Source organism: Eschrichtius robustus, chromosome 1, assembly GCF_028021215.1.
Source record: "Eschrichtius robustus isolate mEscRob2 chromosome 1, mEscRob2.pri, whole genome shotgun sequence".
NCBI lineage: Eukaryota > Metazoa > Chordata > Mammalia > Artiodactyla > Eschrichtiidae > Eschrichtius > Eschrichtius robustus.
In genome coordinates, this window is record NC_090824.1 from 59,925,463 (window position 1) to 59,950,104 (window position 24,642).

At 38.1% G+C, this 24,642-nt stretch overlaps 2 protein-coding genes across 3 annotated transcripts; one reads left to right on the forward strand and one right to left on the reverse strand.

Moving 5' to 3' along the window:
• Positions 1-673: 673 nt before the first annotated feature.
• On the reverse strand, positions 674-7,704 carry PNN (pinin, desmosome associated protein). The gene is made up of 9 exons (XM_068545917.1): positions 7,528-7,704; positions 6,793-6,864; positions 6,331-6,399; positions 5,899-5,971; positions 5,689-5,783; positions 5,448-5,523; positions 4,148-4,303; positions 3,932-4,070; positions 674-3,193 (listed from the first exon to the last, which is right to left on the reverse strand). The coding sequence occupies exons 1-9, from the start codon at positions 7,638-7,640 to the stop codon at positions 1,764-1,766; spliced, it is 2,223 nt and encodes a 740-aa protein (XP_068402018.1). The 5' UTR covers positions 7,641-7,704; the 3' UTR covers positions 674-1,763.
• A 224-nt stretch (positions 7,705-7,928) lies between these two features.
• Positions 7,929-22,018, forward strand: TRAPPC6B (trafficking protein particle complex subunit 6B). Of its 2 annotated transcripts, none has more exons than XM_068545940.1 (6): positions 7,929-8,044; positions 16,294-16,361; positions 17,105-17,222; positions 18,181-18,264; positions 19,992-20,085; positions 20,818-22,018. In XM_068545940.1, the coding sequence occupies exons 1-6, from the start codon at positions 7,994-7,996 to the stop codon at positions 20,847-20,849; spliced, it is 447 nt and encodes a 148-aa protein (XP_068402041.1). In that variant the 5' UTR covers positions 7,929-7,993; the 3' UTR covers positions 20,850-22,018. The 2 variants fall into 2 exon arrangements, with proteins under 2 accessions (XP_068402041.1, XP_068402032.1); XM_068545931.1 differs by lacking the exon at positions 7,929-8,044 and adding an exon at positions 10,922-11,295.
• Positions 22,019-24,642: the final 2,624 nt, after the last annotated feature.

Genomic DNA, 24,642 nt, shown 5'->3' on the forward strand with positions numbered 1-24,642 from the left:
GCAGAGCTTAACTAAAATAACTGAAATTGTTCTGCATATTCCAAAGATCTTTTCCTTTTTTTCTCCTCATGCATTATAAACCCAAAATAATCTTTTGTATAAGCATCATGACAACTGTTCAAATTTTCTGGATAAAAATGAACAAAACTTAATTTGTACAAGATCTTAACACATACAATTATTTTAGATTCACCAAATAAGGACTTTTTAAAAAAAGAACCAGGTTTTATGGTCATCCCTTTTAAGTGTTTAACAACCTTTTCCCCATAATTGCACACAGGAAAATAAAGTTTGCTACTGCATGCTGGAAAGTATTAGAATTCCTGGGTGAAGTGACTCTTGGTATAAACAACTGGCCCAGGGATGCAGGTAGCTAGCTCTGCAGTCTGAGAAGTTCTACTCCTTTACTATTTAATAATTGCTCCAAGAAAGGATTTTTTAAAAAAAGATTTCTTTTAACATGTTCACTTACATTTATACAATGCTGAAAATGTATGTTGACACTTTTACTCTTACCGTTTACTTGTCAAGGGAAGGCATAATGAATATTCAAAGTCAAGCCTAAAGCTGTAGTCACAACGTTAAATTATGAACTCAGAAAAGGCCGTTTGCAATTTAAGTGCTCTCTTATACAAAGCATCAAAAAGTTAATACAAGTACTAGTCTTAAGCAGTCACAAGTCTAAGCCACATTTATTTGCACATGTATAGTAATGGGCAACAGATACTCCAACTTCATACAAATTTATAAAACAACAAAGTTAATAATCATTTGGTACCACTTGCGTGTTATCTTGCTTACAGATTCAAGTGTAGATGAACTTCCTTCATTTTGTAAACTTTCATACAATACTTACTTAAACAAAAATTCTTGAAAACACATTGGCATGTTTCAGTTACGGCCAACACAAAAGTTAAGACAAGACCACAAACTCAAAATCCAAGCTTAGAATATACTTTTCTACCTCTCTCCCCTAGAAAGTGACTTTTTTTCTTTAACAGATGTATATGCTATATCACACAAGTAACCACGGAGACAAAAAATGATGCTCCCATAATCGTAAAGAAAACTCCAACCAAATCATACTGTTTTAAGTTATCTACCAAATATATGGTTTAAATATGAGAAACGGGGAAATGCTTAGATTAAAAAAACAAGGGAGATTAGAAAAAAATGGTAAGTGATTTTAAGGAGAACAAACTATGTTCCCAACAAAGCTGCAAAGATCTGACTTTGACAACTCAAAATAATTGTCTAAGGCAAATAAATGTGAGGAAACCTTCAAAAACATTCTAATCACGTTCAATATCTAGTGATAAAAGCTGAAAATGATATCAAGAGAATACTTATTATACAAGCGTCAACGAGGACATCCCAAAACTAATGAAAGAAATGCACATTTATTTCTACAAAAGCAATGTATGATACAGAAGGGAACAGACTTAAAGATTTACCTATTAAAATATACAGATTCTTACTGAAGAGTATAGGATATTTAAAAAAGATGACAAGGGATGTTAATTTTTTTTATTATTATTGTTTTTACATATTTTGGAACCTCACATAATTTTGATAAATAACTCTTACAAAATTATGCAAAAGTACAAGAATGTCTGGTAAACAAACAGTCTGTATTTTCCAAAAAAATTTTTACAACATGCAATTCTTAAGGCAGCATTCTCCTTACAAGGAAAGGTAATCCTTTTACTCATCAAGAAATCTTCTGCTGCAAAGAATAGGCTAAGAAAGCCTGGCTTCTTCCATTAACGCCTTTTGTCTTTCCTGTCTGATTTTCGGTCTCTTTCACTTCTTGAAGATCTTTTGCCTGATCGACTACTCTCTGATATAGACCTCTTTCTGTCAGACCGGGAATTCTTATCCTTTGATCCTTTTGTATCTCTACTACTACCTCCTTTTGAAGATTTGTGACTTCTTTCTAGTCCTGAAGCATCCCTTCGTTTCCGATCCACGCTCCTTCTGTGCTTTCTATCTCTGTTATGTCCCCGGCCCCTACTCCGACTTCTACTCTCACTACTACTAGTAGTGCTGCTGCTACTGTCTCTACTGCTGCTGCCACTTGTACTGGAGCTGCTACTGGAACTACTTCGACTACTGCTACTGCCACTGCTGGAACTGCTTCCACTGCTGCTACTGGTTGAACTGCTACTAGAACTACTACTGCTACTGCTTCGACTTCTACTCTTGCTTGTTTTATTTCTAGCTCGACCTCTACTTCTGCTCCTCGTTTTGGTTTTGCTCTTGCTCTCTGAATGTACTGTCAAGACTGGTTCTACTATCACCTCAGTGAGCTTTACAGACTCTACAGGAAACTCCTTCCTCTCAGGCGGTAAATGCCCTTGCTCCTGAATAACCTGAGGTGGTGGCTGTGAAACAGCTAATGGCAAAGTCTCAGGCTGAGAGGGAGGCTGGGGCTGGAGTACTGCTTGGGACTGGGAGTGGGACTGGGAGTGGGACTGAGAGTGGGAGTGGGAGTGGGAGTGGGAGTGACAGTGGGAGTGGGGCTGAGGCTGAGACTGAGACTGAGGCTGAGGCAGGGACTGAAGTTGAGCCACAGGCTCAGGCTGGGGCTCAGATTCTTTTTCTTTTTCCTCAGGCTCATTTTCCATTTCTAGAGCACTAGCATTCTCTTTTGCAGGAGAAAGAGATTTACATTCTTTATCTGGCTCAACTTCAAATTCCAACTCTGGCTCCAATTCTTTGCTAGTTTCATTTTCTGAAGGTTCTATGCTTTCAACTTGATTGATTTCCATTACCTCCTGCTCAGCAATTACATTTTTGACACTCTCGACCATCTCCAGCACATCCATAACTTCTTCAGGCTGACTATCCTGCTGCTTCTCACTTTCCCTTACCTCAGTTTCTTCCTCCATCTTAACTTCCATTTCCTGCTTTTGTTCCTCCTCCTCCTGTTCTTTCTCTGCATCACTATGAACTATACCTATTTCCTTTTCCTCTTCCTCTCCTGCTTCCTCTATTTCTACATCATTGTGCTGATTACCTGTCTCCTCCAACTCTTCCTCTCGCTGAGCCACCTTACCCTCTTCTTGTTCCGACTTCTGTTCTTCATTACGCACCACCTGATGCTCTTTTTCCTTCATTGATTGTCTTCTAGGCCTAGCCTCCATTTTATTTATTTGTTCTGCAAATTCGATGCGTCTACCTTCAAATAAAGCTAAAGGATAAAAATTTACATGTGTAAAATTTACTATGATTTAGAAAATTCAAAATCACAATTTGACACCTAGTCACAAATTGTCAATGAGTTTATCTAAATGTCTTTTTTGTAAAGAGATGACAAAAGTCTGATTATAGCATGTAAGTAATTACAAATTGATATAAGATGACAAAAGCAAAGATCCACTGGAAACCTATACACTAAGAAATTAGCAAAACCACACCACATTATCTAACTGATGGAAAAACAGGATAATCTTTTGCTATTTTACTTCATACTAAATGAAAAAAAATAAAGCTTCTCTTAAACAATCAGTTTTATGGTATCATATCATGCATTAATTTTTTTGATCCCAAGGAGAGACAAATCATCTAATCACCATCTTAGTAGTGTCTACCCTTCCATGTGTGCTTCCTCTATTTACTACATCAATGTTGACTTTTTCTTGATTCATCAGCATTTGTATCTGGATACTAAGAGTATCAAACAAAAGAGAAAGCTCACTCAAATGCTTAAGAAATAAACATGCATTAAGCACCACCTAATATCCAAGTTTCCAGTTAATATCTATCATGAAACAAATGCTCCTATACTCCAAACACATTAGCATCTTAGAATATCTTTCTAAAAAATTAACTATTGAATCACAGATGTCACAGGAAACAAACATGTATGTATTTGTGTGTTACCTTACTCATTAAGGAAATTTCAAGGGACCTCTTCATTTACACTTACCATTCATTTTTCTCTGTGACTCTTCTATTAGTTTTTGGGTAGCTGGACACATTCTTCCAGGAATATAGAACAAATGGGGCTTTGTTTTAGTTCTTATATATTTAATTATCTTGGCATTATGCTCATTCCATTCTTCTTGCTAAAGAAAAGGTAAAAAGGTCAGCGCTTTTGTCAACATGAAGGATTACCAATCTTAGAATTTCAAAATATACTCACCAGCTGCGCAAGCTCAACCTTCTGTTCCAAAAGCCGCAGTTCTGTCTGTTTAGCACGCCTCTCTTCAAACAGTTCTCTCCTCTCATTTTCAACCTGCTTTCTTTCTTCTTCTGCCTGCACTTCAAGTTTCTGTTCAATTTCCTGGCGTCTCTTTTGCTAAAGATAAACAATAATCTTTAAAAGCTTATTATACATCCTGATTATGTGAAGTATCACAATTTTACTGTTGTCTGCAAACATGTTTCACATCTGCAATTCAGGACACCAGCTAATTCAAACTTGGCATTTGAGGTGGACTGCAATTTTCCCTCCAGGAAATGGGGACTGAAGTCTTTTCATGTAAAAATCTAAAGTTTAAAGCCATTAGCTATAATATCAGTAACTGTCTTATTCCAACATAATTTATGAAAGAACCTTACCTAAAAGTTAACCTGAAAGAGAAGAGTACTGTCTTTACAGGTTATCTTCAGTTATTCTTTCCAAAGCAAAGAATTTGAGACAAGTGATATCCTAGTGAACGAAGTAACTAACAAACTAGTCAACTCTCTTTTTAAAGTTCTACGAAAAAAAAAAAATCTACGGACATTCTTCAAACGTTGATGCTTTAAGCTTTTATATTTTCTAATAAAGTTAACATATGAAAGCTGACATAAAATAACCGAATTGTTATCTTTCACTATAGTTCTCCCGAGAAGCAATAAGTTTGTGTTCAACTCCAAGGACACAATTTTGTAGCTTTAGTAAAATAAAAACTTCCAGAAAAATGACACAGTTAAATAAACTCTGGAGGGCAGGGAATATAACTTATGCTGTTGCTTCTGGAGTGCCTCTGAGTGTGTTAAGTCTTAGAAATTATAATTATTTAATAAATGACGATGATTAGTAAGTTCAACTTCCTGTTCGAAAGAAAGCACTCTAAGGCCTAAAGAAATGAAGAGACATGTCCAAGACCACAAAATGAGATTGTTATAGAGCTGAAACCAGAATCCAGGTTCTCCTTAATCAGACTAGGCTCTTTGAACCACAAAGCAAAGTTCACTAAGTTACTTTAACAGCACCTCAAAAAGAACCAGTCAACAGTATAACAACTTGAGAAAGTTTTAAAAGTTTTTCCTTGGCTTCATTTTAGGCTAGCAATTAAATCTTTTTCTTCTCTTTTTTTTTTTCCGTAGGAAATATCGGTAACGCGCTTTATGAAGCTTGCAGTTAAATCTTGAGAACTTCTCAGTGTTTAAGAAATATGTAATTAACTACTTTGATAGCTTAAATAAAAGAAGCAAAGGAAAAATTGCATAAATACCCTTTCGGTAGCAACAGTGGATTCTTGTTTAAATTTCTGAAGGGTGCCCATCAACAAGCCAAATATTCGTCGGTTCCTAAAGAACAGAAAAAGAAAATCCAATTTCAAAAGGTTCCACTTCATTTAAGCCTGCCATTTCCTAAAAGAAGCATAGCATAGACACTTGAACAATTACTTAAATTTTCTTAAAATTGCATTATTTGACAAAAGTTGTTTTCCTCCAGAAAGATACTTAAGATACCTTTGCTTTCCCTTTTCATCCATATTTTGATCCTGGATAAGGTCTCTCCGTGTCCGCTCTTTGGAGGTAGCTACAACTGAAGACTGCAAAGCTGGCTGCAGGAGAAAAGAAATTTCAGTAATTTAACTAGCATACAGTGGCACTCCTTTAAATGTACTAAGGTGAAAATACTATATTCACCCTCTATGAAGTTCTTTTAATCTCAATTACCTTCTTAACATCATCGTCCTCTGGGTCGCTTTCTTGGCGTGATTCTCTCCGAGTCCGACGCTCCCCGCCCAGCCTGACAAAGGAAAATGAATTTAAAAATGAATTTAAAAGAACCAATTCAAACTCTGATCTCCTATACCTCTCAAGCCACTTAAGTTCTTGTAGTACAAGTCAGAAAAGTAACCCAGGTTAACTATTTTTCAATATTATTCTTCTCATGACCTTTACTTTGGTAAAATTTCTGTTATTGTTAGTGAAGAATTGAGTTTTGAGGCATACTGGCTGTCTCAGTTCAAATACCAAGGAAACAGACTCAGGGTAAGTGGTATACTACTCAATTCTAAGACAACTTAATTCAACAATATTTATTAAATTTTTATATTTGTATGCTACCTCAGAAAATGGAACATACAAGTATGCCTTCAGACATACCTACTGACTGCCCCTTCAAGGTCTCTCTGTTTGGCTGGGGGTCCTCCTCCACTATCTGAGAATCCACGCCTGCAAAAAGAAAGGCCAACATAAAGCACTTGGAATTTGAGAAAAATGGTATTTCCATTTAAGGAAGATAATTTAGTTGCAATTAAAAAAAAAAACCTTCCAGTTAAAGTAACCTTAAATGGGCATTTACTTCACGATGCTTTTGTAGCATTTCTTTTAAAACTATGAGAATAAATTAAGTTTGCACATAACTGGTATAGTTACTATATTCTTCAATGTCTAGTTTTGAATGCAAATGAAATTCCAGGATAGCTCTACAGGAAACTACAGCTGATCACAGCTTCAAACAAACCAAACATTTCTACCACTGGCTCGACCACGAAATTTGTTTAAACCGTTTCGTTAATTTAGTGTAGTAAGTACCAATGAATTAAAATCCTAAGGAAATCTTACCTCAGCAATAAACTACCACGTCCTCTACCTCCACCAGGACCAGAAAGGGCCAGCAATCTGGCTTGGATGGGCCTACAAGATATTTACAAATCAGTACAAAAATCGTTTCTAATAGCACCAAATACTGTAACGAGCGCGGTTCATCATCAAGAGAAATTAATCAGAAAAGTTCGAAGATGATGGTTTCAAAACCCACGTGTTTGGAACAGGACACGAAGTACTTTGTTAACTTCCTTATTTTTCCAAGACCAGTATCACAGAAATTATATTTACCTCGATGCCACTACACATTAACAAGCTTGAATCAAGTCCGGATTTCGCTAACCCAAAGGAAGTTGCACGTGGGCAAGAGCCGGGGGGCAAGGCGGCAGGACCGCGTCCCGGGAGGGTCTCCGGGCCAGCCCCGAATCGGGTGGCCCCGAGAGAAGGAAGGCTTTGTGCTGCAGTTCCGGGCCTGCAGGGCCGAGGGCGGGAATCGGCAGTCTGGGCCTTCCCACAGGACAGGAAGCCATCCTGGCGCACCCAGGCCCCGCTCTCCTTCCTCACGCATGTGAGCCCCAGGACTTACGGTGGGAGCCTTGGAAATTCCCACCTCACCGAGAACGGGGTTCCACGGCTGCCCCGGGAACAGGCCTCGATGTTCGAGTCCTCTCAGGGCTGGCCGCCCTCCCCGCCCCAACTCACCCCGGCTTCGTGGCTGCCTCTCGGAGCCGGCATTTCCCATCCGCCCCTCACCTCACGTCATTCGGATCCCGCCCGGTGAGCTTGCGAATATTCTCATCCACATTCTTTAGGCTCTCTTTGGCCTTTTCTAGCTGCTCCTGCAAAGTTCTCACTGCGACCGCCATCTTCTCCCTGCAGCAGGCTCCGAGACTGCTCTCCAGGCCACGCCTGCTTGTGTCGCGCCGCGAGACGCGAGAAGACTGACAGCTGGGCTCAGGCAATGGCGATAGGAGTTGTATTTCGGCCTCAACCACTCAGCAACCGGAAGGGGGAGAAGCTGCCGACCTTTGTGACTCTGGGCCAATGAAAAGTCCGCCAGACGGTCGCTTCCCTCCCCGATTAGCTGCGGGTGGCTAGGCTCCGCTACTAGCGCAGAGCCGGGGCGGATTTGAGAGTCCCTGGGTTCTCGGAGAGGTGGGTTCGCGGGCCGGCTCTTCTGGCGGGGAGAGTGGAGTTTTCCAGCCCTTTTAACCTGTGTATGATGGCCTCTTATCGTTTTACAACCTGTTCCCCTCAGAGTACGATGCAGGCGAGTCTTTTTTCCCTTTTTCCCGGGTAAATGATTTGATTAGGACAGGGTGCGGCCGTTCTGGTGGTGCGCATGCCCAGAGAGGCACTGGGAGGGGCGCAGGCTTCTCTTGACTAGGTTAAGCTCAAATAAATGAGCAGAGGGAAGCGAAAAGTGAAGGAAGAGGAAAAGTCATTCATTATAATAGCTAACAAGTGCTTTGTGCTGTACTCCGTGAAACACTTCACGTGCTTTATCCCCTACAAATCAAAAGCTTGAATAAACTGCCTGTTATTACTGATAAGGAAATACCGTAACTGTCCCCAGGTCACGCTGGCCCAGAATCATCATACGATCGATCAGACTATGTGCAAGGCTTTACTACAAGAAAAAAAGCGACGGTGAGACAGACGAGACGGGCATTAGCCTCTACACCGGCCTAGAGCTGGTTGGTTTAAAATACGGTCTGGGGGAGCAGCGCTACTGTTAGTTGTGTGTGTGTCGTCCACCTTCTGGTTCTGCTCTACCCGCACTGCCAACGTGAGAACCGGTTTTGTTCCAGAAATGTATTTGTAAATTGTAGCTCAGAAAGCATTTTCCCACAGAAACAATATTATCAATAATCTTTGTGTTCTCATCCTCCATCTGTAGCCAGGCATACTTGCACCAAGCATTAGCAGGCCAACGGTATTTAATCCGAGTTACCATTTTAATTCATCCAACAATCCTTAAAAGCTCTTACTGTGTTAAGCTAGACTCTGTGGAAAAAGCCTAGAACAAGATAACTGTGGTTCCTGCTGCCATGGAGTTTGTAGGCTCCTCAGGGAGCAAAGATCATTCATGTACTTATTCATTCAACAAATATTTATGGAACGCCTACTTTTTGCCAGGCACTATTCTAGGCACTTGGATAGTCAGTGTACAGTAAAGATATCTGCCCACAAGGAGCGTGGCCTCAGGAAGAGTGAGGAGACAGACGATAAGCGTAAGTAAATTACATAGCATGATGGAAATGGGTTAAGTGCTATACAAAAAAGCAGAAGTAAGGCTGGATAAGAAGGATGAGTGTTGATAAATAATTATATGATTCTGGGACTTCCCTGGTGGTCCAGCGGTTAAGACTCCGTGCTTCCACTGCAGGGGGCTCCGGTTTGACCCCTAGTTTGGGAACTAAAATCCTGCATGCAGCGTGGTGTGGGAAAAAAAAAAATTACATGATTCTGATTGTGAGCATACTTTGTCTCATTGATCCTTATTACAATCCTGTGTAGTAGGCAGTACATGAAACCTGAGAATGTGGTAATGGTACCACGAAGTGTAACAATGTTTCCATAAGAGATGCTTCTAGAGTTAGCCAAAAACGTAGGATCTATTCTTGCTTACATAGACTCTATTACTAAGATCCTGGGAAATTTAACATAGTCTAATTTATGGGGGATAATCAGTAGGATGCCATGTTCAACATTTAGTAATGCTCAATTAATATTAGTTTCCCCTTCAGTCTCCAAAATATCCAAAGAACACCATGTTACTGTGGTTTGAGAAATTGACCTTGTAAGTTGCCAGTCTTTTGCTTAATCTTTGACCTTGATGGTGGTGATGAGGGAGAATGCAATTGGGACATAAAGGACCTGACTTCACATATGGGAAATTTTAGTGCTGGAAAAAAAGATTAAGATTGCAAAATACTCTTCAAAATTAGTGTTTGTTTTCAAAGGGTTAGGTGAAACTTACACGCTTGATTTTATGAGGTGATGGAAAAAACGGATCCAAACATTAGAAGGGGATATGAAAGGGTATGAAGAGTTGAGAGGTTATCGTTAACAATTTGAGAAGACTCGACATATTACTTGGGGGGAGGCAATGAATTAATTGGGGGGAAAAATCTGCTTTGTAAATTACTAAGAAAAGATCTAATCATAGGCTAAGCATCACGTTTAAGACAAAGTTTGCCAAATTTAAGACGTGCATATGATCTAACATATGTATTCGCATGTCTGTAGGGGTTAAGTCCCACATCCACCATAGATTCTTATATGAACTCCGTTCCACAGTGACGTCACATTTCTGAAGTCTTTAGTTTGTATTTTCTGATTCAAATTACCTTGTTCTTTGCTTACTCCATCCTCCTTGTCCCTTGTACCCCACTCCCAGTAAACCTCCTGGTGGCCAAAACGGCTCTAAATCTTTTTGTACACCCAGGCTTAATCCAAAATGGATTGGGATAATCTCTCAATATACCTAAAGTTTATAGCCTGGAAAATGACGATTTATTCACTTTTTTAAAAAAATTATTTATTTATTTATTTATTTAGGCTGCACCAGGTCTTAGTTTGTGCATGCGGGATCTTTAGTTCCGGCATCCAGACTTAGCTGCGGCATGAATTATTTATTTATTTATTTAGGCTGCACCAGGTCTTAGTTTGTGCATGCGGGATCTTTAGTTCCGGCATCCAGACTTAGCTGCGGCATGCATGCGGGGATCTAGTTCCCCGACTAGGGATGGTACCCCGGACCACTCCATTGGGAGCGCGGAGTTTTACCCACAGGACTACTGGGATAGTCCCAATATTCGCTTTTTTTTTTTTTTTTACAACTTTTCATATTAAGCAACATATGGCAGAAGTGGAAGCTTTTGATGAAGCTAATAGAAATTCTTGTCAGTTCTAACATAGTTAAGTAACACAGAGATGGCAGCGGGAGGTCCCGTCTTATTTTACCACCTCCCCCGCCCGCCCGCCGGCCGGCCGCCCGCCCGCCAGCCGCCTTCAATGTTGTAGGGGGAAGAAACCTTCCTCCTCTCTGGTTCACCCAGCGGAAGGAACTCTGTGACCATAGAGCTGGCGGAATGCCGGGGTAGAGGGGACCGGAAGTTGTTTTTTCGCCCCCGCCCCCCCGCCCAAGGGCTGGATGGGGTCTCCGGGGGCTGGGTTTGGTTCTGGTTGCCGTCAGACCGTCTCGTTCAGCCCAAGGGCTTAGTGGCCCTAGGGTGGGCTCGCCCTGGGCCCCGGCTTACTCCAGTATCAGCCTTCGGGAAGCTGAGTGAATTCCTCGGTCTCCTAGCAACGAGGGACGGACTGGGGACTGAGCGAGCGGCGGCGGCGCAGCCCAAGCTGCTCAGGCGCTAGCCGGAACCCCGAGCCCGGCCCAAACGGGAGCCTAAACCCGGAGCTTGGAAGAATAAGCAGGAAATGGCGGACGAGGCGTTGTTTTTGCTTCTGCATAACGAGATGGTGTCTGGAGTGTACAAGTCCGCGGAGCAGGGGGAGGTGGTGAGTGCTGCCACACGCCCTTGAGGTCCTTTTGCGGTGACACTCCTTGTTTCCACTCAGTTTTCTTTTAACCCCCGTCCCATCGCCACTCATCGCCTCCCGCAGTGTAGGCAGATTGGTCCACCTTCAGGTATCCTAAGCCTTAGAACCTGTCAGCTGTCTTCAGTCTTTCATCCTTGTCTCTTTCGTATCTTTTACTACTTGATACCTTTTTGTCCAGTCCTGTATCTGTGTGTGGCACGCCACAGATCTTTTGTTTTGTCCCTGCCATGATTTGCGGCAGAGTTAACTGCTGATTTTGGCACCCCTACTTAATTCGGCTGTCACTTCCAGCACTTCCCAGTAGTCCAAAGAAAGAGGGCTAATGAGATTTGAGGTAGAAGCAAAGGAAACTTTGCAGGTGTTCTTATAATTAGGAAACACTAATTAATTTTAAAAATATTTAGTGTCCATTATATGTCAGAGCTAGTTGCTAGGGATATAGTAATGAGCGAAACAATGGCCCCATCCTTCTGGAGGTTACTTCTAATGTGTGGTAGTCTTCATTCGCTAATTGATTCATTCAGAAAATATATTAAGCGTGTATTGTGGGCCTGACATTGTTAGATGAATAAGATAAAGTCCCTGCCTAACAGTCGTTGGGGAATAAGGGTTCAATGAATAATTAACGCATTGGGTGGTAATTAGATATGGAATCATGGAGTTGTAGGGTTTTATAAATGAAATATGACGAAGTCATGCTCAAGTCAGAAGCTCTAGTTTCTATAATGCTATTGATAAAGGGGTGGAAAGTGAGGGCAGGAAAAGCATCCTAGGCAAAGGTAAAAAAAGTCATAGAGGTATGAAAAAGTGCAGTGCATTTAAATATGCTTGAGTATTTCACTGTGACTAGATTGAATAGGTGGAGAGTAAGAAGTTTTGAAAGCTGAAGCTGGAAAGAGGTCTGTATGATTAAAACACATGGACCTTCTCAGTGGAGGATTTTTAAGGAGGAGAATGACATGCTCCATTTGCATTTCAGAAAGATAAACCATTATTTGGGCTGGAGAGGGAAGGTCCTTGTAGTGAGAAGACCCATTATTGCAGGAGTCCAGGCAGGAGATAATGAAGATCTGGATAAAGAGAAGAGGAGAGAAGGTTTGAGAGATCGGAGGTAGACTCTCTAGGACTTGATTAGGTATAGGAATGAGGGTTGAAAAATTATCCCCAGGTTTTTAGCTTGAGCCACTGGGTTGGATGGAGAGGGAATAAAGAAGAAAGAGGTGATGATAATTAATTATTTTGAATAGGTTGAATTTATGGCACCTGTAGGATATTGAGGAAGAGGTACTGTCAGTTTGTAAACTATAAGAAGGATACTGGCTGTTCTGGGTACTATAACAAGAATGCCATAGACTGAGTGGCTTATAAACAACAGAAATTTATTTCTCACAGTTGTGAAGGCTGAGAAGTCCAAGATCAAGGCACCAGCAGATTCAGTGTCTGGTGAAAGCCTCCTCCTGGTTCATTTATGGATGTGTTTTGGCTGTGTGCTCACATGGTGGAAGAGGCTAGCTAGCTCTCTGGGGTCTCTTTTATAAGGGCACTAATGCTATCCTTGAGGGCTCCATCCTCATGACAGAATCACCTCCCAAGGGCCCTACCTCCTAATACTATCTGGGAGTTAGGATTTCAACACGCTAATTTGGGGAGATATTAGTAGGAAGACATCAGGAAGAGTATTGGAAATGAAGCAAATTCTATTCCTTTTTTTTTTTTTCCAGCTGCACCTCGCTGCATGTGGGATTTAAATTCCCCGACCAGGGGTTGAACCACTGGACCACCAGGGAACTCCCGAAAATTCTATTCTCATTCAGGTCCATCTGTAATAGAGATTTTTTCCAAGTTACAAACTTTTGACTTTATCATCATCCACAAGCAATAGTTAATGTTTTGCATCTGTGCTAAGTGCTGAGTAGCAGACATTTGCTGTTTGTGCAAAGTTAGCTTTCCTTATACCCTTTTCCCCAGAGAATAATTAGCAACACACCTTTTTTATCACAAAACCTCTGCTCCCCACTCCACCACGTGTGCAATCAATTCTCTTCATTCTACTCTTTCTACTTTCTTTTCCTGTTCCAACTCTTGCCCAAGAAAACCTTTTTTAAAAATCCCTCTCTTTTTTTCCCCAATGGATTAGCTAAAATAAAACAGCTGTTCTAATCATGACTGATAATTTTGAGACATGTGCTAGTCCTATGAGAGAAAGGAAATCCATAAGTTTTGAATCATTTAAACTAAAAACAACTTTCTTTTCCTATTGCAATTTGTATATGGTGGGGAAAGAATTGTAAGTCCATATAAGCAAAAGGGATTTTTCAAAAGTTATATGGTAGTCCACAGGGGCAAGATGGGAATAAAGACACAGACCTACTAGAGAATGGACTTGAGCTTACGGGGAGGGGGAAGGGTAAGCTGGGACAAAGTGAGAGAGTGGCATGGACATATGTACACTACCAAATGTAAAACAGATAGCTAGTGGGAAGCAGCCGCATAACACAGGGAGATCAGCTCCGTGCTTTGTGACCATCTAGAGGGGTGGGATAGGGAGGGTGGGAGAGAGACGCAAGAGGGAGGAGATATGGGGATATGTGTATATGTATAACTGATTCACTTTGTTATAAAGCAGAAACTAACACACCATTGTAAAGGAATTATACTCCAATAAAGATGTTAAAAAAAACAAAACAAGCAAAAGTTATGTGGTAGTCTTGATGATTAGAATCCATATTGGAGTCTAGGTGTATGAGGGTTTGTTAGTGTCTCTACTTTGAGTGTGCTTCAAATTTTTCATAGTAAAAAAATGTAGAAAAGACATAATCCTATCATCCAGAAATGGTTTTTATATATCTTTTTAGACATAAAGTCATAGGTGTAAGTGAAAAAAAGGGAAAAAAACCAATGTTCTTACCTTCCCAATCAATGATTTTCAAACTGCGCTTGAAGAGGAATTAAATCTAAAAACTGAATAATTGGACATTTACCAATTTATGGAGAATAGTTTTTTTTTTAAGGTTAATGGATAAAATATTCTTAAGTTTTTCTTAAAAATTTGGTACTTTACTAGTGAGCACTCACAGATGCCAAAGTGAATGAACAAGTGCAGCATCAGGTTTTTCCTGGGGCTTAATTCAAAAGCTCATGTGATCATAGCTAAGATTTGAGAATGTCTGCATATAAGCATATTTCCTGCTTATCAATATATTCCTGGGTGATTCTATTGATACGAAGAGCAGGTTGTTCCACGAAGAGCATCATGACTTACAGGTACTCATTCTACCTAAGCATGTTTGGGAATGGGTGTGGAAATCAACAGAATGGTGCTGAGTGGTCCCGTAGAGAAACAACATGATTTGGTTTTTACAAAGTCTATACCAGAAATACAGAAGATAAATCAAAGGAAGAAAAAAACTAGAGATGAGACCAGTTGGAAGGCTCTAACTGAAGACCAGGAGAGAAATGAATGCTAAGAGCTACTTAAGCAGTCAGGAGAGAGAAGACGGATTTTGAAAAGCATGTAGATAATAGGCTCCACAGGACTGCAGTGTGTGTGGAGCGTCGGGAGCAAGGAGGTGAAGAAAATGGAAGTTTTCTGGTTGTGGTAACTAGATAGATGGTGGTGCCATTGATGAAGTTAAAGAATTTTGGAGGCAGAGCAGGCTGAGAATGTTAAGACAATATCATTTGAACACGCCTAATTTGAGCGGCCTGTGGGACCTCTGGATGGCTGTGTCCACTAAAGTCTGTACTAGAAATACAGGTTTAATAGTCAGCCCCATTAGTAGCATACATGGTTCCTTAGAAGAAAGTTCAGCAAATAATGAGGCCTGTGGTGTTAGCAGGAGACAAAGGCTTCAGAATACATAAAAATTCTTGCCCTTTTGGAGCTCTATTCTGGGCGAGGGTGGGGATGGAGGGACATGAGCAATACAAAATTAGTAAAATGTACATTAGGTTAAATGGTGAAAGAAGTTCCTTGGAGATAAGCAGGGAAGTGAGACAGAGCATCAGAATCACTTTAGGAGTGGTTCTTAAAACACAGCTCGCTGATGCACACCTACAGTTTCTGATTCACTAAATTGGGGGTGGGATTACAGAATTTGCAGTTTTTACAAGTTCCCGTGTGATGCTGATGTTGCTAGTCTTGGGACACAATTTGAGAATTACAAGGATAGAGAGTTTCTGAAGTGGAATGATACTGTACTTTTAAAAGGTTGAAATGAGCCTCATTGAGATGGTGACATGTGAGTGAAGACTTAAAGCGAGTGAGTTGGTCATGTGAATATCTGGAGGAAGAGCTGCCTATGCAAGAGTGCTGAGATTGGAGCCTGCCTGGCATGATTAAGAACAGCAAGGAGATCAGTGGAGCTGGATGGAGTGAGTGAAGAAGAGTAGAAGGTTGAGGCCAGAGAGGCACAGGAGTCTGGATTGTATAGGGCTTTGTAGTTCATCCAGAGAATTTTGAGTCTTCGACATAGGGGTGGTATTTAAAGCCTTAAGAGTGGATGAGATTGTCAAAGGAAGAGTGAAGCAATTGCATGATTCCAGACATAGGAAGGTGGGGTCTAACACATACTGAGAAATGGAAAGCTTGGATGACTCTAAGAGACATTCTGAAGCAAGGGACAATAGAACTTAGTGAAAGCACAAAGGGAATGACTGACAGAAAAAAGTCAAAAGCGATACCATGACCTCAGTTTTATAACTGAGGAGAGAAGAAGAGTTGAAAATGGAAAAAGCCAGGGAAGGCGGGAAGAGTAATTGGGAAGGGGCTTTGGCATTTCTGAAAAGTAGTAACAGTTCCCTGTTTATCTTATTGCCTTATGAAAATGACTAGTACTAAGAAAATTCAAGTATGACTTGTAATTCACTTTTTCTTACAATGTTTCAGTGAAAAAAGTATAAATGTTTACATTCTAGCATTCTAAATTTATTCAAAACTATTATTTTTTTAAATAGGAAAATGGACGCTGTATAACTAAGCTGGAAAACATGGGGTTTCGAGTGGGACAAGGATTGATAGAAAGGTGAGCAGTATGGATTTGAAAATTTTCTTCCAGGTAGGTTATGAACAAAGACGATCCATTTCAAGACTGAATAAAACTTGAGATAATTTAATTTTAATTCCCAAATTTTATTTATTCTCTGTTCTTTAATTCACAGATTGAAATTTCTTTTTAGGCCTGATGCTATTTTAACTCAGTTACCCAACTTTCATGTTTTAATATTTGAAGAAAATATGTATCTTCTATGTTTTAGACTTTTTTCCTGAAAACTTTGGTATGCTGAAACAACCATCTAAAATCTTACTGCATTTCCTACTTAAGATCTAATATGTTCTTTAACCTAAATGGAATTTTGTTTAAATGCATACCTTAGAGTCTCTATTTATGCATGTAATAATCTTTCAATTTATAGATCAATTTTTTTTAGTATTCCTTTCTCACTATCTGAAATAGTTGAACTCTGATTATATTTTATATAGCAATACCATGATTATGCTCAGATTTTTTTTCTTAATGTGCTAACTGTACCTAAAATTGCTGCGTACTGTTAGACTAATACACCTTTAGACTAATTTTAGCCCCCAAATTATATAACAGACTGTGAATCCATTGAGATGGGATCTACTTTGCTTGGTGCTTATCACTTTATGACTGTCAGTAAATGTTCAGTGCTGTTGTGACATTTGGAAATTAGTTAATATAATCTGCCCCTCCTGCTTTCTTTGGAGGAAAAGTACTGTGTTACTTCTAGTTGATCTTTTTAGGTTTACAAAAGATACTGCAAGGTTCAAGGACGAGTTAGATATCATGAAGTTCATCTGTAAAGATTTTTGGACTGCAGTATTCAAGAAACAAATCGACAATCTAAGGACAAATCATCAGGTATTTAGATAAATTAAGGCCTCTTTTTTAAGTCCTTTAACTTAATATAAATGTATTTTAGTGATTTACTTATTATGTAAAACTTAATTTCTCGTCAACTTTGGAATGTTTCTCTTATATGTTATTAATACATCATTACTTTTTTCTCTAATAGGGTATAGTGAATAAAGACCAAGAGACAATTATCAGTAATTATAGCTGTCCCTTTCCCTCAATTAAATTTTAAGTTTTGAAAAGTAGCAGATATCAGAATGATATAGGTTTTATTATTTCATTATTATTACTTAGTGGTGATAATATGCAGAACCACAAATATATCACATTTGTCTGAAGGCTAATTTATAGAGCATATTTAACTCTTAAATAACTGTTGCCTGTTTAGTTGCTGTCATATTTCTTATTCTTAAAATATTTTGTTAAAATAAAAATAGGCTGCATGGAAAATCATACATAAAATAGATTTATTTTATAAAACTCAGGGAAATATTTGGAGTATATTTGGCATTTTAATAAAGTATAAAAATGAAAATAATGTATCTTGTAGCTACGAATAGAATTCATTTTTTCAGATAACAGTATCAACCTTAGCTTAGAAGTACCTGAAATGCTAATAGGAAGAAGTGACTATGATTTTTGGCTTTCTAGGTATGAGTTAATAACATATAGCTGCTAATTTCACCCGGACATGTATTTCTGATTCTTTCGCACTAGACTGTGTTCTTTAAGGACAGGAACTGTCTTAGGTATCTTTGTATCTTCAGTATCTTAAAGCATTCAATAAATATTAGTGTTATAAAATGCTGAACTCTTCAGCTTGAACATTACAAAACTTCTTCATATAAAGAAAATTTGACCAATAGAAAGGAGAGCTTTAATAACTTTAAAAATTTCTTAAATTGTTTTGAAGGGAAGAGTATAGATTACATTGACTTTGGATGTTTTTTTGTTTTTGGAACAGGGCATCTACGTACTTCAGGACAACAAATTTCGCCTGCTTACTCAAATGTCTGCAGGAAAACAGTATTTAGAACATGCATCAAAGGTATTTACTGGAATAGAAGATTGGGGTTTTTTTATTATGAAAAAAGTAGAACCATAGGGAAAAGTACAATGCCAATCATAACAGATTTTCGAATTCAAAATATGTTTTTAAATTGTTCCTTTTGTTTAAACACTTTTCAATGAAATAGGAGGTGTTCATCATATTGAAACAACTTACATTAACCTGTACCTAAGTAGGCTTATGATGACCAATTAAAGAAACACTATAGTTTAAATGCCATTAAAAATGTAGATTAATGGTAGATTCTCAAATATAGCATGGATACATCAGAAAAGATACTCAAGCTTAAAAAACCTGGTATTAGCTATGCAGAATTATTCGCCTCAGAGTTCATATTTACAATCTCCATCAGTAAATTAAAAAAATTATTTTTAATATAATTAACATTTGTTCCTAAGAATACATGTTTTGTGTTAAGTATATCTGTGTTTCTGGGTTTCATGTATTTTTCTTCAGTCTCAGGTAGGAATCAATAAATAGACCAGATGTATTAAAGAAAAGCTGACAAGTTTTAATGTAAGGGTTCCTTTGAAGTGGTTAAAATATCTTGGGCAAGCGTAGCTCCAGTGGCGCAATCGGTTAGTGTGCGGTACTTATAAAATATCTTGGGCAGTATGTATAAGCCGCTGTTTATCTGTAAAATCTGTCCATACCTAAATTATCTAACACAAAGGCAGTTTGGTGTAGTGGAAAGAGTATGGACTTGGGACCAAATAAATCTAGATTTTAAGCTAACTCCACAACTTATAGGTTTGTGACATTGGGTAAGTTACATAACCCCTCTGGACCTTAGTATCCTTATTAATAAAATTGATTATAATAATACCTATATTATAAAGAATCTCTAGGTTCTCTCCCAGCTTACAATTTCATGACTCCATATCTGATTACTTATCAGTACCCATTTATTTATATTAATTATAAAATAATATTCTATATTATTCCTAGATACATAGTAGTGTTGTTGAATATCATGCAAAATGTAGATAATAAAAAATTTCTTGGATTATTTGATTTTTGGTTCTCATTTTTGTCCTGGCTGTCTCTGCTGTGGCATAGTCCCATTTCCCTTCCTTGTTTCCATATGACAGGGTTTCTCAACACTGGCGCTTTGATATTTTAAACTAGGTAAGTCTTTGTTTTGGCAGGCTATAAGTCTTGAACAAGTCAGGATTCTTGGTTGTAGAAAGCAGAAACCAATTTTGATTGAATGGAATAATAATTAGTTAGCTTACAGAACTGATGGGAAGGCTCAGAAAACAGGCAAGAACCATGGGAGCAGGAGTTCCCTCGTGGTCTAGTGGTTAGGATTTGGGGCTTTCACTGCTATGGCCCAGGTTCAATCCCTGGTCGGGAACTGTGATCCCTTAAGCCGAGCAACATGGCGTGGCCAAAATTAAAAAGAACCATGGGAGGTTAAAGCAGCCAGAAAGCCCAAATCACTCCACAAGGAGGGTCTATTTAGAACCCTTCAGGCAGCACTGAAGGTAGACACAAACCACCTCTGCTGCCTCTGGAACTAATTCTAACCTGTTTCCAGCTTGTTTTTGTCACAATCAGAATTTTCAATGATTTGAAAAATTCTTCCACAACCCTTTTTTAAACAGCAATGACTTATTAATATCAAGGTTTAACTATCATATTTATCAATAGCTTTACTATCTTAGTAAGTCCTTAATATATTTTACACTTTTTTTTCTTTTTAGTACTTAGCATTTACATGTGGCTTAATCAGAGGTGGCTTATCAAACTTGGGGATAAAAAGTATTGTAACAGCTGAAGTATCTTCAATGCCTGCCTGTAAGTTGAATTCACATTTCTTACAAATGTTTTTAGCAATTATTTTTCAGGTCTGGTGTTTTTTTGTTTGTTTCTTGTTTTTGTTACTTAGAGATCATTTAAAATGCTAAAACCATTTCATTTTACTTTCATCAAATTTTAACATTTAATGTAGTAATATGTAACATACTTATATTCACAGTCAATGATTTTTTAATTCACAGTAGACAGTGATTTAAGAAAACGTGCTAAGGAAATCCAAATTTATAAGACAACTTAAGGAATGATTCTTAACTCTTAAAGGAAAATTTTCTGCAGTATTCTTTTAAGATAGCAAATTTCCTTAATTTTTTTAAACAGTTTTCTAGAAAATATCTATTATATAAAGCTAAATAAAGCCAACTAGTCTTTTATTGCTAAACTCCTTTCCAAAGATCTTTCCACCAGAGCTACCAACCAAGAATAAAATGGCTTTGAGCATCACTGTATTTCCTTTCTATTCACAATAATTAGCAATGAAATACCTAAAATGTAGGAATCACAGAGAAACAAAGGTAGTCATTCACAAACCAGATAATCATCTCATAAAAACGAAATTGACTTTATCAAATATTGTGAAGAGTGTGAAAAGTTGTTTGATGTAGCAAGTTTCTTGATTGAAACTACTTACTAAATGAAGCAGGAAATTGATGTTCAGGCCTGTTTTCCTTGTACCTTAAATCAAAGAATGATTTTTCATGTTTTCTTTTTTAGGTAAATTTCAAGTGATGATACAGAAGCTATAGAAACTACTGAAATGCAAGGCTTCAATAGTGTAAAGAGATAAATTATTCCTGTATAAAGTATTTCAAGTAGCAATGATTTAATTACATTGTTGGACATTTGTATTGATATAAGCTATTTGCTAACTTATATAATGAAAGATGCACTCTTAAGCAGGAGTAAGGGTGTATTTTATCAATTTAACACAGACCTTAAAGCAGGTAAAGAAACATTCTGCTGGTAACACACACTTTACTGAAACTATTCAGAATGAAAACCTAATTTCAAATAAGTAAACACCAATGCAGGACCCTTATTTAAACATTCTTATTTGCTTAGAGTGATATGTATTTAACCAGAGATGAAGAAACAAAACTCAGGGTTTGGTAAATTAGCATAAAGAAAGTATGTACCAATCAGAATCTTTTCGGTAAGAATGAACAAATTTTGGTTTTGTTTTATGAATTTGTTTTAGTTATTTAAAAAAAGCAAATAGTACACTAAAATTTAAACTTAATTATTATTTTATTGCTTATAATTTATTTCTATTAAGAATCTTTATGCTTGTATAAGGATTTCATTATATACATTGTGTGTGTGTTGTGTGTGTATGGTATATATATCATATTTAACTGCCTAAATTGCTTAAAAACTTTATTTCACTTTAATAGAATTCAGTTCTTGAGAGCTCCATTAATGTAATGAAGTGAAATATAGATCTAGATAAAGTGAGATATAGATGTGAATTCAGTGACTCCAGGGCCAAAGAATATTAGGTATTTGAGGAAGGAATTTTTATACTTACTCCTGTTACAGTCTTGACTTTCAATTTCTCTCTCCATGTGTGGAAGTGCTGGTGAAGATTCTAACATCTTTATCTTTTTTCCCCTTATTTAGTCTTTCCCAAGGGCATAGGGGTGGATGATTGGATTAGTCACACCAACATTCATGGGACCATATCTTCTCAGTGGGTTGGGGTCAGTGCTCATCTAGTGTATCATCTCTCACCTCCTCTCCCATCTGATGACCATGAAAGGACAAGCATGGAGATGAAAGCTATCATACTGAGGAAAGCAGGGTACACAGATAGAAAGTACCTGAATTGTGCTTCTGAATTAACCAATCCTGGAATTGCTTCACCTCTGGACTTTTTGTTATGTGAGATAATAAATTCCTTATATTGTTCAATCTACGTTTTGGTTGTGTATTTTGTTACTTGTAGCCAAAAAGAAGTCTCTCTTAGTAGAGACGAGGGGAAAGTTAGGTTATACAAAAAACAGCATGGGAATATTGAATTTCCTTTTTTTCTGTAGGGGGAGGGGAAGACATTTAAAGGTTTACATTTAAAACAGTAAAACCACAAAGGGCTACAGAAAATATGAGGTTAGTTTTATGATCTTGTAGTAGAGAAGGCCTTTTCAAGACATGCAGAAAATCATAAAGGAAAATAGTAGAAAAAAATAACATATCTTCAACAAATGGTACTGGGAAAACTGTATCCACATGCAAAAGAATAGAACTGGACCCTTACACCATACACAAAAATCAACTTACAAGTGCATTTAAGACTTAAGACATGCAGAAAATCATAAAGGAAAATAGTAGAAAAAGATAACATATCTTCAACAAATGGTACTGGGAAAACTGAATATACACATGCAAAAGAATGGAACTGGACCCTTAGACCATACACAAAAATCAACGTATAAGTGCGTTTAAGACTTAAGACCTGAAACTTTAAAACTCCAAGAAGAAAATAGGAGAAAAGCTTTATAATATTGGTCTTAGCAATGATTTCTTGGATTTGACACCAAAAGCACAGGCAACAAAAGCAAAAATAATAGACAAGTGGGACTATGTCAAACTAAAAAGCTGCATAGCAAAGGAAACAACAGAGTGTAAAGGTAGCCTATGGAATGGGGAAAATAGTTGCAAACCATGTATCTGGTAAGGGGTTAATACCTAAAGTACACAAGGAACTAAAACTCTAGCAAAAACCCCAAATAACCCAATTAAAAAATGAACGAAGCACTGAAATAGACATTTCTCCGAAGAATACATACAAATGGCCAACAGGTATATGAAAAGATGCTCAGTATCATAACTAATGAGGGAAATGCAAATCAAAACCACCATTAGTTACCACCCCACACCCATTAGGATAGCCATTAAAAAACAAACAAAAAAAAAACCCCAAAACCAGAAAATAAATGTTGGCAAGGATGTGAAGAAATTGGAACCCTTGTGCATTCTCAGTGGGAATGTAAAATGATATAGCCACTAGGGAAAAAGAGTATAAAGATTTCCACAAAAATTTAAAACTACAACTACTATATGACCCAGCAATTCCACTTGAGAGTATTCAAAAGAATTGAAATCAGGATCTTGAAGGGTTATTTGCACTCCCGTGTCCACTGCAGCATTATTAACAAGAGCCAAGAAGTGTAAACAACCTAAATGTCCATTGTATAAGGATTTGCACTATTTGGTTGTGTTCACTGATGGCACTTGATTTGTACTGGCATGCAAGGAAATACTGTGCAGCCAGTAAAAAGGATGAAAGAGATCTACATGTATTTGCTTACATGGAATGATGTTAATTGGTATTAAGAGAAAACAGTTTGTTACAGGATACTGCACATGCAATATATAAAATATACATTATGGGGACTTCCCTGGTGGTCCAGTGGTTAAGATTCCGTGCTCCCAATGCAGGGGGCACGGGTTCGATCCTGGATTGAGGAACTAAGGTCCCACATGCTGCAGTGAGGCCAAAGTACATATATATCTATATCTAGAAATATATACTATATATAAATATATATAAATATATAAAATATATATATACATTATGAATATAAATACACACGATTGTGAGCATATCAAAAAGACTTGAAAGTTACAAGTAAATTGTGCATTAGATTATTTTAAAGTAATCCCATAATAAAGATATTTTTATTTGGGTATCCTTTTGTACAACCTTATATCTTAATTATAGTCATCAACAGCCCTAAGTGAACAGTAAACTTGCGTTGAAGAGCAGATGTATGTTTCAAAAGTAAAAACTACACTGTACGAATGACAAACTATGAGGACAGCATTTATAAACTATTTAGTCAGTGGCCTATGCTAACCATAATGACATAGTTCAATCCCTTGTGTCTACCAGTCAAACCTCATTAAGGGAATTTAAGCCTGGAGATGTCATCAGAACCTGCCTTGGTCCATTTGGGCTGCTATAACAGAATACCACAGATTGGTCAGTTTATGAAACACAAATGTATTTCTCACAGTTCTGGAGGCTGGGAAGTCCAAGATCAAGGCGCCTGTAGATTTGGTGTCTGGTGAGGGCCTGCTTCTTGGTTCACAGACAGATGTCTTTTGACTGTGTCCTCACTTCGCAGAACGGAACTAGCTAACCCTCTGAGGTCTCTTCTACAAAGGCAGGAGGGCTCTGCCCTTATGACCGAATAATCACTTCCCAAAGGCTCTGCCTCCTAATACTATCACCTTGAGGGTTAGGTGAATATATGCATTTTGGGGGAACACAAATATTCAGTCCACAGCAGAACCCAACATACAATGACTAAAGGGAAACAAAATCCTACAGCCAAGGTTACATGGTGAATTGTTTCCGAGTCTTACTAGAATATAGCTGTAGGATGGGAGTTCAACTCAGCCCTGGGTAAGCACCAAACTGATTACAGAAACTGGGATTGGCACAAATTTTGGGGTCATCAGAGTTAAGAAAGAAATTGGATAGAACCTGCTAAAGTTTTTCAAAGCGCTCTTTGAAAAATGAGTACTGTGATCAGA